We start from the raw sequence: 15,922 nt of genomic DNA, 5'->3' as shown, positions 1-15,922 counted from the left end.
CGCGATTCCCCTGGTGTGCTGTAAACAGCACGGACAGGGGCGGGCCGTGACGAACCCCAGCCGTCATCAGCACACGAGCACCGTAGTGCATGACGGCTGGGGTTCGTCATGAGCATGGAAGGGGTTAATAGGGATTTTAGCCCGCTGAGCACTGTATGCCCCCAAAATAACGTTAAAAACTGCTGTAAGCGAGCTTGCATTTAAATTAGCACTGTATATAGAAACTGTGTGACTGGTTTATGAAAGTTTATTTCAAAAGTTGGAACTTTGATCTTGCAGATTTATGCCTTAATTTGGAGTAAATTGACTGATTCCATGATTACTCCATCAAATTACAGAATTCCTCATGGGACTGCTCAAGGTAACTTGCTACTGACACATTCCCAGTAATATATAAACATATATTTCTGAATATCATGGCAGTTTCTTTACCAATCTCCACTCCAAAAATGCTTTTATTCCTCCTTTTAACAGGCACAGGGAGTGATATTTACCTACATGTAGTTGGCTAAACTCTAAACATTTGAGTCTACAAGTGTTCAGCTACTTTTGTTGTTACATGCACCCAGAAATGCCACTCTAAATCCTGTCCATACTACTAGATTTGCTGACACAGCATTTCTTCCTAACGGGTGGAATTTCTGAGTGGCCAAATCCAATTTACTAGCATAAATTCCAATCTGAGTTGTAATTCGGCGCACAAAAACACTTTAAACAAGCATTGGCATAGACAATAGTTCTCGCCTTTTGGACCTTATAAGTGTTTAGACAGAGGTTAAATCTGGTAACCTCTCTGAGACATAGGCATCACATGTGACTGACTGCCCAAGACTTACTGACCTTTCAGGAGCCTGATAATTGAATGACTGTAGAGGCCCCATCAGTCAGAGAAAACACAGCCACATAGACAGGAAAAGCACAGACCCAGCAAATTCACTAAAACTGAGACAGGAAGAAAACAGACACAGAGAATACACTGAAACTGAGACGGAGAAAACAAAGACCGGGAATATACTGCCACTGAGACAGAGAATGCACAGATACAGGGAATACTCTGACACTGAGGCAGGGAAAACACAAACGCAAGGAATACACTGACGCTCAGACAGGGAACACAGACACAAGGCAAGCACAGACTCTGAGACAGGGAGAAAACAGCCACAAGGAACATACTGATACTAAGACAGGGAACAGACAGACATAGAAATACACTGACTCTGAGACAGGGAACACACAGACACAGGAAATAGACTGACACAAACAGGGAAAACACAGATACTACACACTGACACTGATACATGGAAAACACACAGGGGCCACATTGACCTGGACTGGCACATGGGGGACAGTGAGACTGGGTCACCGAATTCAGTGACACATGAAATAGAAATGCACTGGCACTGAGACAGAGAACACAAAGGCGCATGGAGATCACCGATACTGAAACATGTAGAAAACCCACTGTATGAGAAGCCACCTTAGCCTAAAAAGTTAACAGAACTGTAGAATGCCCCACTGAGGATAGTGTAACAAGACTCTCCAATCCGGCACATTGCTATGCCCTTATGGGGCAACAGGCTATCGTTAAGAGCTTCGGGTCTACGGAAGACCTTTCTGTTATGTAACAGTGTGCCAAGAATCACTGCACCCAATATACCACGTGGTACAGCTGGTTTCTGGATCCTACAGTATTAGTTCTGGGAACCACTGAGAAGCAGTGTGAAACAACAGTAGGAAAATCCATTGAAGTCCCAAGACTCCGTTTCCAAAATGTTAAAATGAATGAAATTAAACTGTAATAATGACACTTCTGTGGGTCCCAGACTGTACAAAGAATAGCACTCAACTGTTTGCAAAAACACAAAAAAACGAAATCATTTGAGGCATGCAAGCATTGCAGCCATAAGAAAGCTGCTGCTGTCTTTGCGTTTAGTTTACTTCATTGGGTGTTCTATTTCGTAATATGGGAGATAATAAATAGAAAAATCAATGGATACAACTTCCAGTGTAATTTAAGGAACGACTGCTTAGCCGAGTGTGTTCTCAGTTTAAGGAAAAACGGGAAGACAAAAGCTATCAGAGATCAACAGACTTGCGCATATTAAGGTTGCCTGTTGAATTCTTACAAAATATGAAGGCCATTCTTATGCAGAAATCGATTTGAAACTACTCAAAATGTTCTAAGAAAACAGGGGCTTGAGGGCTTCTCAAAATGGGGATGCTGGCGCAAATATGAGTTCAGTAAGCAAACATGAGGCTAGTGGAGGATTTAAGGAACTACAGCGAGTTCAAGAAAGACTTGCTGTTTCCAGCTTTATTTACTGATTGCAAGATCCTTTGATGAATTTGATGATTAAGTGTAATGATTTGGATAAACTGAAGAAGAACGTCTTCGGAAAATTCGCTATGAAAGGCTTTGTAGAAGAACAACTATTTAATCAATTAAACCAAACTTTATAACAGTGTTATTTTACATTTTAAAATGTATTATTAAAATTGAATTAAAGGTTGTAAAAAAAACATCTAGAACATAATACTGGAAATGGTGAGAACCGCCTTTTACAAAGATTATTATTCTCATCTGAAATTACAGAAGTAAAACAATTTTGCAGTTTGTAAATTTTGAAGCTATTAACAGTCATGTGAGCTGAGGCTACACTGAAAAATAAGTCAAGTAAAGTAAAACATATGCACGTGCATTATCAATGAACGCAAAGGAGCTTAAAGGAGCGGGGATCCGATAACGATATGTGATTAAATAACAAATACGTCTAGCAAAAATCCCAAATGGTTCGGTAATCGCTGAGTAAATGCATGTTTCAGTTTCATCCAATGGAATCAGGACTGTGAAAGATCTCGACTGAGTCTTATTGTTTTAATAAAGCGAGTTACATGATACGGTGTTGGGGCATTTGTACCATCTGGCACTTTCCGTCACCGGGGCTCTCCTCACAACAGCATTAGGTTACCTTGTGGGTGACAGGCCAGGAATGGAATTCGGAGAGCAGGAACAACAAGGAATTCAAGGAATGTAGCGTCCCGCGAGTGGTGCGCGCGAGAGCGAGCACCAGGCCATATGTTTTGAATTATCGCGTCCGTGTCTGGGCGCGATAATTCAAGACATATGGCTCCGTGCGGGTAACCGCAAGCAATAGGCCACACACGCACGAGCGTGTGTGTGGTGAGCTTTTTGAAGCCCTTACAATAAGTATCGCAGAGCAGTGCATGCATGCTGCCAGGCGAGACCTAAAAATGGCTCTAAATGTTAGCTTCTTATAAATGACAAAGCCTGCCATGCGACTCTTGGTTCATGATCTCCCTAATCCCTCAGTGAAATTTCTCCTTGTATTACACGAACACACACACACACACACACACACACACACCATACGACATGGTGACGCTGCAGTACATATAAACTGTTATTTTGATAGACGTACAACAAAATATGGAAGAACAACACAACCTAATCATGTTGATGAGTTAGGGGTCTGACACCTGAATGATGAAAATAGCATGGCAGCCATTCTGGAGCATGTTGCATACACAGTGAACATCAACAGCAATAATATCAAAAGAAGCTTTTAATGCTTGTATCTATGTATGTATTTAGAGAGAAGATACTGAAGTAACATGAGTTTTGTCTTCCTGATCTGCTCCTAAATTTGATGTAAATATACATTTTCATCTTTCCTTCCTTTGTAGCGGAAACGCCTCGCATCCAGTTACCTGTATAGTCCGTTATTCTTTTCTGAAAAAGGTGAGTGGTGCATGCATGCCCACAACCTTGGTGTGTTTATAGTATTTGTTTCTCAGTGCATTGCAAGATGCCACTCAGCATGCATTTACTTTGCCTAGTGTATACCCCTTCCGCCCCCTCAAACCAAGGATTGTGATTTTGGCATTACAAGGCATGTTTTCCTTTTGAAAATCATGTAACTTGCTGGACGTGAAAAATCAAGTTTGTGATGAAGCACCTTCAATAGAACACTCTATTACAAGTGAACCTGCATATTGCAACACATGAATGGAAAGTTCTAAATTATATGTCTGATTAAGTCTGCAGTGGCAAAGACCACCTGATTTTACAAAAAAAGAATATAAAATATTCGTATAGGGTCTTTGCAGCTAGCTCTCTTCATCCGCTAGTCTGTTATTTTGCCATTATAAATGTTCTTCTAACCCATACAGCATGAGGTAACACTTCATCCACTGTTTACCTTTAAGTGTCTGTGCGTGATGACATTCTACCCTTTCACAAAGAGAACATACACGCACAACGTAATTTTCTTTATTGCCATGGGCTACTATAGCATTTTGTGTTTTTAGAAACCAAAACATAACTTTACTTTTAGTCAATTATTTGGTAGATTAATCAGATCCCAGCACCTTCCCCAACAATAAAGGTTTACAAAAACCATAATGAAACAAAACATGCATTGAGAAAAGTAAAAGGAAGGTGGCCAACGCAATACCTATGTTGATTCTGGAATTCAAATGTTAAAATAGACCAAGATGTTAGTGCTGATAACTTCAGTGCTAAGTTGTTATAGACTATGAAAGCCTGTCTGTTAACTGGTAGGGCCGTCACTGTTTACTTACTTTTTTTTCATATAAAATGGACGCTTCCAAAATCATAAACTCTCCCTTGTAGTAGAGAGAAATGAATAGAACACATATATATGCTAAATAAATGGTTAAGTTAATATAAGTTCTATAGGCTGCAGAGTTTTCCTTTAAAAATGAGTTACTGTTTGGTACTTTTGAGTCATGCAAGAACCTAGATCTGTTTACGGTTGGCTGGTCTTTCACTGAACATCCAGCTGATCATGTTTCTTAAAACGGCCATTACACAGCAAACTGTAAAATGTATATATGCATCATCTACACTGACTGTTTCTGTTTGCACAACTTGAGGGATAACAGTTTGCACAACTTGAGGGATAACAGTTTGCATTTCATTGCTCTGTTACTAAAATCGCATACCTGACAGCTGTCATTCACTATGCTTCTGTTGCCCACTAACATATTGTTTGCCCTTCTTTCACGTGCTAGCAAATGAGGATCTCTGTTGGAAGGTATGTTTGGCAAGCTTCGCATCTTACTGCCTGTGAGATACAGTACATGTTTGTTGTGGTTATGTGAATTGTTCGAACCTGTGCTAGTAGCAGCAATGTATGTATTTCAGACGCGTCAATGCCAGCATCTGTATAAGCACTGACCTTCATTCACAACCAGTCGTGCTCAAGTAGTCGTAGTTTCAACACTGCAGAACTCTGACAGGCAGTATACAGACAGGCATCCAAAGATCCCTAGTGGCTTGTTTACGTTTGTCAGTTCTGTCGGAGGACAGTGGATCCAAGTTGCTGACCTAGTTGCTAGATGTTAAAAACAAAGTAAATAGCATGGCCCTCGTTTTAGAGTCGAGGCTAGCCTACTGGTTGGTAGCTATGGAAAGCACTCTCATTATGAATGGGCAGACAGATACTGCTTTGGAGTGCGCATGACTACCACTGGACAGGCATCCCATCATGCAAATTTCAGGAGGGATGGGTGTGGTCTTTGTCTTCCGGAACCTCCTGCTACTGGACTTACCTGTCTATCATTACTATCAAAGTGGGTGAGTGTGGTCTTGTTGCGGGGTGGCTGAGGCTGAATACCATTTCGATGTTATAAACAACTATTGACTAGATAGAACAGAATTTAGTTGGTCTTAATGTTGACAGTGTTTGCAGGGAGCACCATGTGGTCGTCCTGTGTCCATCCATTATGTGGGTCAAACCTGGGAAAAACGTCCATCTCCTGATAGGGGAGTGGAAGCGGGGAAACACCTCATAACCCCACTCTGCCCATGGGGAGGTATGTGTTTTAATTCCCACTGTTTAGTTCTTGAACAAATTGTGATGTAAATGTGCCTTTATAATCTCGGTCACTTACAAGGTCCAGTGAAAAACGTTTTACCCTCATTTTGTTGCTTAGTTAACTTTTACTGCTGTAGATAACGTTTAATGCAACATCTTCTGAAGACACTCTTAAAGGCATAGTTGGTAGTAGTAATGTCAGTGACAGAGATGGGCCCAATCTTTAATGTTTAGGAAAACCAGATCCTGTCCATGGTATTCTGCAATGCACACCACAGTTGGCCAAGGCACACGTCATACCTCTGGTCAGATTCACCATGTGGTTGTGACCAACATTATCTAAGCAGCAAATCCTGTTAGTGAAGTCTGGTGCCACTTAGCAACACATCTCATGACTACTTCTGAAACCTCACCTTCCTGGCACTTAGCAGGGGGATTCATTCACTTCATGCCTGAAAATTCATTGAGCATTTCATATTTGGCATGTCATTATTGTGGGATCTCAGAGAGATGAGTGGACGTTACTCGATTTATCTTTTTTATGCCCACTGATGTAGCGAAGCAGTACACAGGATTACTGTTCCATCATCTCTAATGTGGCCAAACATTTAAAAAGGCATGCTGTAGATTTATAAATGTAGCCCGTTTGGTGGTCACTGCCTGTAGTCCATTGACACTAGACGTTCTCCTTGAAGAATTGCTGGATATTTCTTCCCAATAGTACATCTTTGCTCCATTACGCTCAGTTTGTGAACATTTGTTGTACGCCTTTGTTTTTGCATACATTGGAGTAAAATATCAGAACAGATTACTCGGTTCCATCTCTGAGGATTGGGCCTGTGTGATAGTCCGAATATATAGGATAACTGAACTAACGGAAAAAAACTCATTTTTTCAGGAGGATATCACTCATGACAGACATTGTTCAACATGTAAACGTGGAAGTAATTTGCAGCCATGTAGCATTTGCCCAAAGGCGTATCACCTAAACTGCGTGGATCCTCCACTCAAGTCTGCACCTAAGGGGGTATGGGTGTGCCCCAAGTGCCAGCAGAAGGTACAGTATCTTAGTTCTTCATTTACTTCATGTAAAATACCAATCAGATGTTTTCAGAACTCAGTAGGCTAGATTAGCTTCACAGCCTTTCTGAATGTTACAGCCTACTAGAGAAGCCATCATTTACGCTGAAGTATCATTTATCCACACCAATACCTACCATGTTACCATAACTAGAACAAATATGAAGTCAAGGGACAGCGTCACAATTTGAAATTAATAATACTATTTGTTTTCCATTGGTAAGGGAAAAACTAAAAATAACTTTAAAGAATAATCTTAAGTATCCTTAGGACGAATCACTGAATGTTAACCTGATTTTTCAGTGCTTATTGTATTTATTTGTATCCTTTTCTTCTTGAACATAGTTGTACATGCTATCTTTCCTTCCTGGCTGCTCATCTTTTCATTACTTCAGAGTGCCTGTTGACATATTTCTATTATCAGTGATTGAGGATTCTGACAGGTGGCCTTACTTCACCAAGTTTCTTGTTTTTATATATATTTTGTCTGTGACAAAATGATGGTCGTGCCAGCCACACGTGTAAAATGGTGGTTTATGAATGTAACCATTTGTACATCCTATGTACCACCTAGTCCTGCATGTGCAAATGCAGATATGGCAAGACGATGACTCTTCTGACTCTTTAAGTGATGGACACTATTCAAGCAACTATAAATGCTCCGCGCCCTGCCCTTCAGTAGATACGCTTTCCCCTTCTTCCACATCCCTGAGAGTTAACCACAGGGGTTCTATGAGGCTGTAAACTAAATATGGAGAAGTTACGAGTTACCATAAACATTGCTAAACTGAGCATCCCTCTAGCCACTAATGTAGATTGTTCTGTGCCTCATAAGGCCTTTCCGGTATGTGGCAAAATCCAGCAACTTTCACTATGCAATACACTTCTCAGTTTCACTAATAAACTACAGCTAATATTAATGTCCTCTGAGCTCTACCTAATTTGACCCTTGATGTTGCGGCAAAGCTTGGTATATGGGCCCTTTTGACATCACAGCATTATGCAGGTTTGGAGAATTTGTTGCAGTCATGCTACCAGAGAAGCAATTAACATGTACACCATTTTACGTGAAGCTCATCAACAGAGGTTCATGGAGTTCATCTTTCCCCGAAGTGGAAAACCCAGGACTACAGAAGAAAAAGTAGGTGGTTTAAGAACATATCCCTTGAACAAAGGGAATTGGAGTGTATCGGAGTAGCAGAAATTGAGTCTACTTTCTGTAGTTACCAGAAATCAAACTCAACTTTTTTTCATGGCTAAATAACTTTCATTTGTTTATCCTTGGCCACTTTGTGCTGGACTACTGACTTACCTGCCATCTTACTCTGGAGTTCGGGATGCTCCAACCTAAGTTCCCGACTCAACGCCCGTCCCGCTGGTCTGGACGCGGGTGGAGAGGGAGAGTGTCTGCACTTCCCAGCGGCGAGTACAATCCTCGTCACTGTAAAGCGTCAGGAGGCGCTTAAATTCGAACGGAGCAACCCGCAGCACGGGTTTGCTTTGTTTATCCTTGGCCACTTTGTGCTGGACTACTGACTTACTTGCCTCCTTGCTCTGGGGTTCGGATGCTCCCACCTAAGATCCCGCCTCGACGCCTGTCTGGCCGCGGGCGGACAGGTAGAGGAAGAGGGACTGCGCTTCCCAGCAGCCCCCAGCCGCGAGCACAATCCACGTCACTGTAAAGCGCCAGGAGGCATCCCACTTTGTGCTGGACTACTGACTTACCTGCCACCTTGCTCTGGAGTTCGGGACGCTCCCACCTAAGTTCCCGCCTCGACGCCCCTCCCGCTGGTCTGGACGCAGGCGGAGAGGGAGAGAGACTGCACATCCCAGCGGCGAGCACAATCCACGTCACTGTAAAGCTCCATTCAAACAGAGCACCCCCAGCGCGGGACGCGCGCGGGCCCGTCCCGCGCCTGTCAGAAGCCGGAAGAGGCTTGGCTGGGTCACCCCCCTAACTTCACTGGAACTCTGAACCTGGAACCACCCTGGAACTTTGGAACATTCCCCCCCACTGTCTAGACATTTTGCTGCCTACTTGAGGAGGCGAGCTGAGGACATCCGTAACGTGCCTAACTATAGTTTTAAGTCTTACTATTGTGAGGTGGAGACCGCATTATAACGTGGATACTCATCCCTTGGAGAATCATAGAGGACTTGAACAGAACCTTCCTAGTATTTTGTAAGGCTTTGGATTCTATGGACTGGCCAGTTGGTCATCAGGTCATTTGTTATTCTTTCACTTAGTAGGATGAGCAGGAGGAAGGCGAGGGATTCCCTGGTGGGGGAGCGTGAAGGGGACACTAGATGCATTTCTAGTGAGGGCAGAATCACTATTAGTGCACGAGATACAATTGGCCGAGAAGAGACTCTCACTGGATTCAATTATGTTGCAGAAGAGGTCGTCATTGGGGGGGCCTAGCAACAGCCAGGTCATTTAAAGTTGGCAACCCAGTAGTCCAAGACACAGTAATCAGTGACCACATTGTAACTAGCCCAAACGTCGCTGTTGCAGTATCACAAGTGACAGGATCATCAATCCAAACAACTGAGTTATTACATGAGGTGCTTGTTGTACCAGTTGCAGATGAGAGTGAGGAGGGTTGCGACCCACGCTCAGAACTATTTTGCGTGTCAGGTCAGGCAGAGGGATGCCTTGCTTTGGTCACGACACCGACCAGGTGTAAAAAAACCACAAAGGTAGGCGGGGAGGTGGTCACCCGGTCAAAAAGGGCAATATTAGAGAAAAGCGAGACAATTAGGGCTGTCACCCCTCTAGCTGGCCCCATGGTATTAGCTAAGTGAACTCGAGGAATGGGGCGTCACACTGTGAATAGCAAATCCAAGAGGAAAGGAGCTCTAAGTCCGGCCAAGGCTACAGACATAGAAGGTCCACTAGAGATCTCTCAGTGCATAAACTGCGGGAAGACAGGAAACGCGGGAGGAGAATGCAGAAATGTGATCCAGGTTGGAAATAATGTCAAGTACCCACCTAGGGCCCACACATGAGAAAATCTCACCAATGGAAGAGAAAGTGTCCTTGTTGCTTGCCCAGACTAGTAACCATACAAATGTGGCAACGGCACACACAGTAAATAGCTTGGGGGCATTAGACGTTCCTGCCCCTCTAGGGGTTGCTTTGCCCCCAAGGGACATAGTGACAGGATGCACATTGGGGAACATCAGAAGGGAAGAATGGAGTGTGTAGATGAAGAGCTCTTGGTAGGGTCTAGGGAGGGAAATACCCGAGGTGTAAGAGGTGATGCGCGAGATACTAGTCACACGAGGGAGAAATCTGCAGATCAAAACCTGAGGCCGTATGTAGCCTGGAAAACACAGGGGGTATAACAGGTAAACCACTAGCAACACAGAATATTCTGTCTACTCAAGACGACTGCGTTAGGGGCTCCATGGCTCTGCCGGTTTTAGACCTTCTACCGGCAGCTTGCCCTTACACAATAATCCTGACAGGGGTCCCTGCGCTTAGTGGAAACATAGGTGAAACTCTGCAAATGCTAATTAATAAGGCGGCCCACTGGCTGAACAGGAAGTTGCAATTTAACATCATAAATCACAGGCACATATTAATGGCGAGGTGGGTGTCCTGGATTGGTTGTATCAGGAAGTGCTTCCCAGGAGACACTGTGATTCTGAAATTTCAGGTTTCCAGGGTTGGTACAAGACCTCCTTACCCAGGGAAAGGGGCTCTTCCAGGCAGAGGATGGTTCGACCATTAAGATATTACCACTTGGGTTCTTTTATAGGGATAGGAGGGGAGCAAATACTATTGATAACCAGAGGACTGCTCAGGCAGGACGCTCCCGAGGGGGCCCCCCGGTACACTTACTCAATCAATATGCCTCTCTTTCAAAAGTCTCAGCTCTAGACGATATTGATTGACGCGAAATGAGCACTCCATCTGGGGATGACCGCATATTGGATGACGTTTCCCCCAACACAGGCACGGGAGGGACATCACGGTTACAGGCCAAGGGGCCTCTGCTCCCGTTTTTCCCAGGAGGCTCTAGGGGTCCCGTAAGTGAAGGGAACACTCTAGTAACTAGTGCCTCCCCCAGGTTCACTTCCCGTCTGACACAAGATAGCCCAGACATTTATAGTCATGGTTCTATTGAGATGATGTCATGGAATATAGCTGGGCTCTCATCCAAATATCTAACACGGAATGGCTACTCTATATAAAGCGTTTCCAGGTCATCAGCCTCCAGGAAACATGGGAGTCTGACAGTAGCTCGTTCTCCCTTGACGGTTATAAAATGTACTTTGTTCCGGCGCGCAAGGGAGCGGTGGGAAGAGCAAAGGGAGGCCTGATTATATACGTGGTCTTAAGCCTCAAAGGGAGGTGGGACGACTTAGGCTGGGACTCTGAATTTGTTTAGGGGGTTAGATTGTGCATGAGGGGCCACAAGTTAATTTTTATAAATTTTTATAATACCGTATTATTGGGTCAATCTACAATAAGACTGAAGGAATTGGAGAGCAGGTTAGCAGGGATACACGTCCAGGGGGATTGGGCGCACCAGTTGGTATTACTAGGTGACTTTAACTGTAACCTATGCACAAACGTGAAACCTAGAATAGGGGAATGGTCTTCTTGTCCACTGGAAAAGGGCCCGCATGTAGAGCACACAACAGAGGGAAAGGAATTAAAAAAGCTGTTAGGAACCTATGCCCTCACACACACTATGGACCCAATTAAAATAGGGAAGCATGGCCGGGTCCATCCAACCTTTAAAGGTAGAGGTTGCGTTTCTTTTATTGATTTTAGGGTTTGAGATACAGCTAAGCATTTTTAGAGATCATAACCCACTGGTAATGTCACTCAGGGACCCAAATTTATCTAAGCATCCTCTCTGCATGGGGAAGAGTGGCGTCATATCAGCTACTGACCAAGGGAGGAGACTTAGATGGTCTCAGGCAGACGGTGAAGCCGTATAGAGCTTTATTGGTGGACAAACAACAGTATGTGTGGAAGTGCCTAAATCCACTGGTGGACGGGGCAGAATTGGTTATAGCCTTTGAAGGCGTCACTAAGCACATTGATAGTCTACTTAGGACCAAATCCGCCAGAAAAGGAAAGGAGGACCCCAGGTGGTTTGATCGTGATTGCTCTCTGGCTGCAAAAGAATTGAAGCAATAAATGATGACACAAAAAAAAAATGTCCCTAGGGAAAAGAACAGGGTGTCCACATGTTGGGCACTTTATAAGCAGGCAGTTAAGCGTCGTAAAACTTCTTTGCAACAGCAGGCTTGGGAGAATATGAGGGAAGCGGCCGAGTCTAAGAACACGACTGCCGTTTGGAAGGTTATTCATGACCCCTGCTTCCAAGAGGCTAGCAATCCGAAGATAGCAAATCACATCCTGCCAGAATCCTGGTATGCGCACTTTAATGGGCTATACAATTATGGCATGACAGAGGATTACATAGTAGCGGAGGAAGGGTGCGAGTCTGCGGGACATATAATATTTTCCCTGGGTGAGATAAAGGCGGGCATTGAGGGTTTGACAAGGAATAAGGCTCCAGGCCTGACGGGGTTCCCCCATATCTTTTCTTGAGTCAGGTACGTCTGTGGGCACCAATTCTGACCAGAGTCCTTAATGCTGCACTGGACTTGGGCACGCGTCCTTGCCTACAGCCACTATTGTACCCATATTCAAAAAGGCGGATAGGGATAGCCCATTATGTTACCGCCCCATCTCTCTCATTGATTTGACAGTGAAAGTCTTAGGTAGGGTAATCCCTAATCGACTACTGGACTGGGCGGAAAAAAACCATATAATCACTGACACTCAGTACGGGTTTACATCAGCACGCTCAACGGCCGATCAATGCCTCAATTTATACCTATTGACAGCCAAGTACACCATTGCCAGTCAGGAGACGGTGTACTTGGCTTTCATGGATTTGACGGCGGCTTTCAACCGCGTGAACCGCAAAAAACTGTGGGCAATTATGGGGGCTCTTGGCGTGGACCCGGGTTTAGTGCACATCTTAAGAGCTCTACATAAGAATACTTTTGCACAGGTCAGATATAATGAGGAGGGGAGCTGCTTGACTGACCAATTTCCATGCTCAAGGGGGGTAAGACAGGGTTGCATATTGGCCCCGTTTTTATTTACACTATATATAAATGGTCTGGAGCAGGCGTTAGATGTTCTGGGGGTGGACTCTCCAAGGATAGGAACCATGGGGGTCCCCGTTCTGCTTTACGCAGACGACGCAGTACTTCTTGCGCGGACCCCCCGAGGCCTACAATGCCTAATAGACGATTTTGTCCGAATAATGGAGAGTCTAGACCTGTCTTCCAATCTTTCCAAATCATATATTATGGAGACGGGAAAGACGCCGAAAAGGAAATACAAATATATGATTGGTGCACATTGCCTGGAAAAAGTACAGACATTCTCTTACTTACGGATTTTATTTGATACCCGTCTTAATTTTAAACCCCTGCTAGACGAGAAATGTCGCTCCTTAGCTAATTGTACCGGTGCCATTATGAACATTGCGCGTAGGTTGGGTCGCTGGTCACCGGAACAAATTTTAAAACTCTATAACTCAAAGTGCTGTGTCAAAATACTCTATGGCAGTGAGGTTTGGGGTTATACTAACTCACAAATTGTCCAAATCGAAGAGAATAAATGCCTGCGGCAATTGCTGAGTCCCACAAAGCACTCCGTCATTCATCATTCACGAGGAATTGGGTGTTAGTTATGTGAGAGATAGGACAGAACTAAAACCCATTAACTGTTGGATCAAGATTTGGACCAACCCCGAGGCCTCACTAACCAAGGAGATTTTAATGGACTGTTTGGCACGTGACCAGGGGAGGAACATCCCATGGCTGAAGTATGTGAGGGAAACCTTGTCAGCCCTGGGTTGTGTAGATCTTTTTAATAACCCCACAAAACTGTTACCGTGGAATAAGGCCCATGGTAAAATGGTATTCATGAAACATGTGGCCGACCAGAGGGAAGACAGAGAAGTGCATAAATCCTCTGTGAGAGCGCACATCGTGACCAAATCTTGCTTAGGCATAGAACCTTATTTGTCTTTTATCCATAATGCTCAAGATAGACTTTTAATGACACGCTTCAAGCTAGACTTATTACAACACAGTCTAGCGGTGCCGGCAGGTTACACTAAAACTATAGAGTTGAAGGGCCCATGCGGATGCGACTAACGGTCTCCGCAGGATACCCTTCACTTTGTTTTATTGTGTCCCTACTACGAGCACCCCAGGAAGCGTTTTTTTTTTTAAGTATTCTAAAAAAAGAGTGGTTTTAAGCAGGCTAAGGTGGCTCTATTGTTTCTGAAATTGTCTACAGAGGTTTTAACTCTTTTTTCTACTGTTAACTTTGTACGGTCGGCAACGCGACTTCGAAATACCAGAGGAGAGGAGTGACTATACTGATTTTAGTATCACTAGTCCAAAGGTCTTGTTAATGAACTGTGTGGGTGAGGGCACCTTTCAAAGAAATGACTACTTATTGTCCTACCTGTCAGGAAACTGAATTTTTGCACATGTTAATATTTTATCTAATGATGCCAATTCCTTTTTTAAAATACGAAATTAATTAATCACCAGTACAAGATTATTATTAGAGAACGAGTTTTATCGGCAAATGTTTTGTATATGTAATTTTAGGTTAGGTCCGTCTCGTTGTGATACCTATGTCATTTGAATGTCTTTTTATAATCTGCACTTTTATGGTATTGTACTGATGCCGAATAAAGTATACATAAGAACTTAAAAATTATTGTTAAAAGTTAGACTTGTTGGTTCACGTTAAGCATGCTAGAAGGCAAGACCGGCGTTTTAAATTAAAATACAGTATTGTAACGTTTTTGCAGCCAGTCCCATTTTCTAAACTAATAAAAATCTTGTATAACAATTAAAAGAAACAAAGCCAGAAATTGTTAATAGCTTTATAACACACAATGAAAATGTGTTTATTCATGAAATTTAGAAAAGTCGGGAGTGTTCATTAACCTGTTACCATTATTATTTTGAGCTTTAGAACACTGAAAATATTACAGATATCATTGAAGTGTTACAGTGTTGCTTCTGCTTGGAAGTAAAGGCTTGCATTTCACTTCAGTTCTGTATCTCAATAACTTATATTTATAAAAATTCCATTAATTTAGTCTTTTGTCTCAACGCCCAGCTAGGTAGCAACAGCTCCCTCACAAGAGGAACTGTCCAATATTTCCAGACTCAGAATATAATATGGTTGTTAGAAGCAAATTGATACGAACACTCACTTCAGTTAATTAAGGTTTTTCCCTGTGGAACAGGGTTTTAACAGATTGACGTAGGCAATTTGAAACAAGCATTGGCATAGCCGATAGGTCTCGCCTTAGGTACCTTATAAGTTTTTAGCCATGCAACAGTTGATGTTGTTGTACCAAGGATATTGTGCTGGATAACTAAAAACTTATAAGGTCCCAAAGGTGAGACCTATTGGCTATGTCAATGCTTGTTGCTGTTTCTATGTGCGCTGCATTGTGCAGCACACATAAAATTACAAATCACCATTGGTGATTGTTTATGTGTAGGAAGGGACACCTTCCTGCAAATTAACAATCATTCCCTGCAATGCAGGCACCCTTGCACATTGGATCAAGGTGCCTGTGTTGGCGCTAGGCAGCTCGATTTAGTGCCAGTGCGAGGGGAAATGCAGGGGTGCGCCACATTGTTGTGAATACGGCGCATCCCTGCATTTTTTAAACTGACGGAGCGCTGCGTTAGCAATTTTGGAGCTACACCACACTCCACAAGTTTATTGCAAATATGCCCCTATATTTCTTAGTAATGAAGCTATAGAGGTAACTTCAGAAGTTATTTTAATTGGATAAAAGACTACGGGGGCCGGCAACGCACCTGTGATTATTTGCATATGGAAAAGAACTACTGTAGTAACTGTGGGATCAGTGAGGTGGCAGCTTGTCAGCTTTTTT

The 15,922-nt window shown here is 43.3% G+C and overlaps 1 protein-coding gene across 2 annotated transcripts in view; it reads left to right on the top strand.

Annotated features, from left to right (window-relative positions):
• The window catches only part of PHF21B (PHD finger protein 21B), a 391,290-nt gene that overhangs the window by 359,154 nt on the left and 16,214 nt on the right, over positions 1-15,922 (top strand). The window contains exons 10-12 of one of the 2 annotated variants that reach the window (XM_086952740.1): positions 3,706-3,760; positions 5,056-5,078; positions 6,760-6,918. In XM_086952740.1, the coding sequence (XP_086808866.1) occupies positions 3,706-3,760; positions 5,056-5,078; positions 6,760-6,918 (237 nt within the window). The remainder of the gene's footprint in view (positions 1-3,705; positions 3,761-5,055; positions 5,079-6,759; positions 6,919-15,922) is intronic. The other variant, XM_086952741.1, reaches the window with a different exon arrangement.

The sequence above is a fragment of the Lissotriton vulgaris genome, chromosome 1_2, assembly GCF_964263255.1.
Source record: "Lissotriton vulgaris chromosome 1_2, aLisVul1.2, whole genome shotgun sequence".
Taxonomy (NCBI): domain Eukaryota; kingdom Metazoa; phylum Chordata; class Amphibia; order Caudata; family Salamandridae; genus Lissotriton; species Lissotriton vulgaris.
The sequence above is the reverse complement of the archived record's forward strand: the minus strand, read 5'-3'. Positions and strand labels throughout refer to the sequence as shown.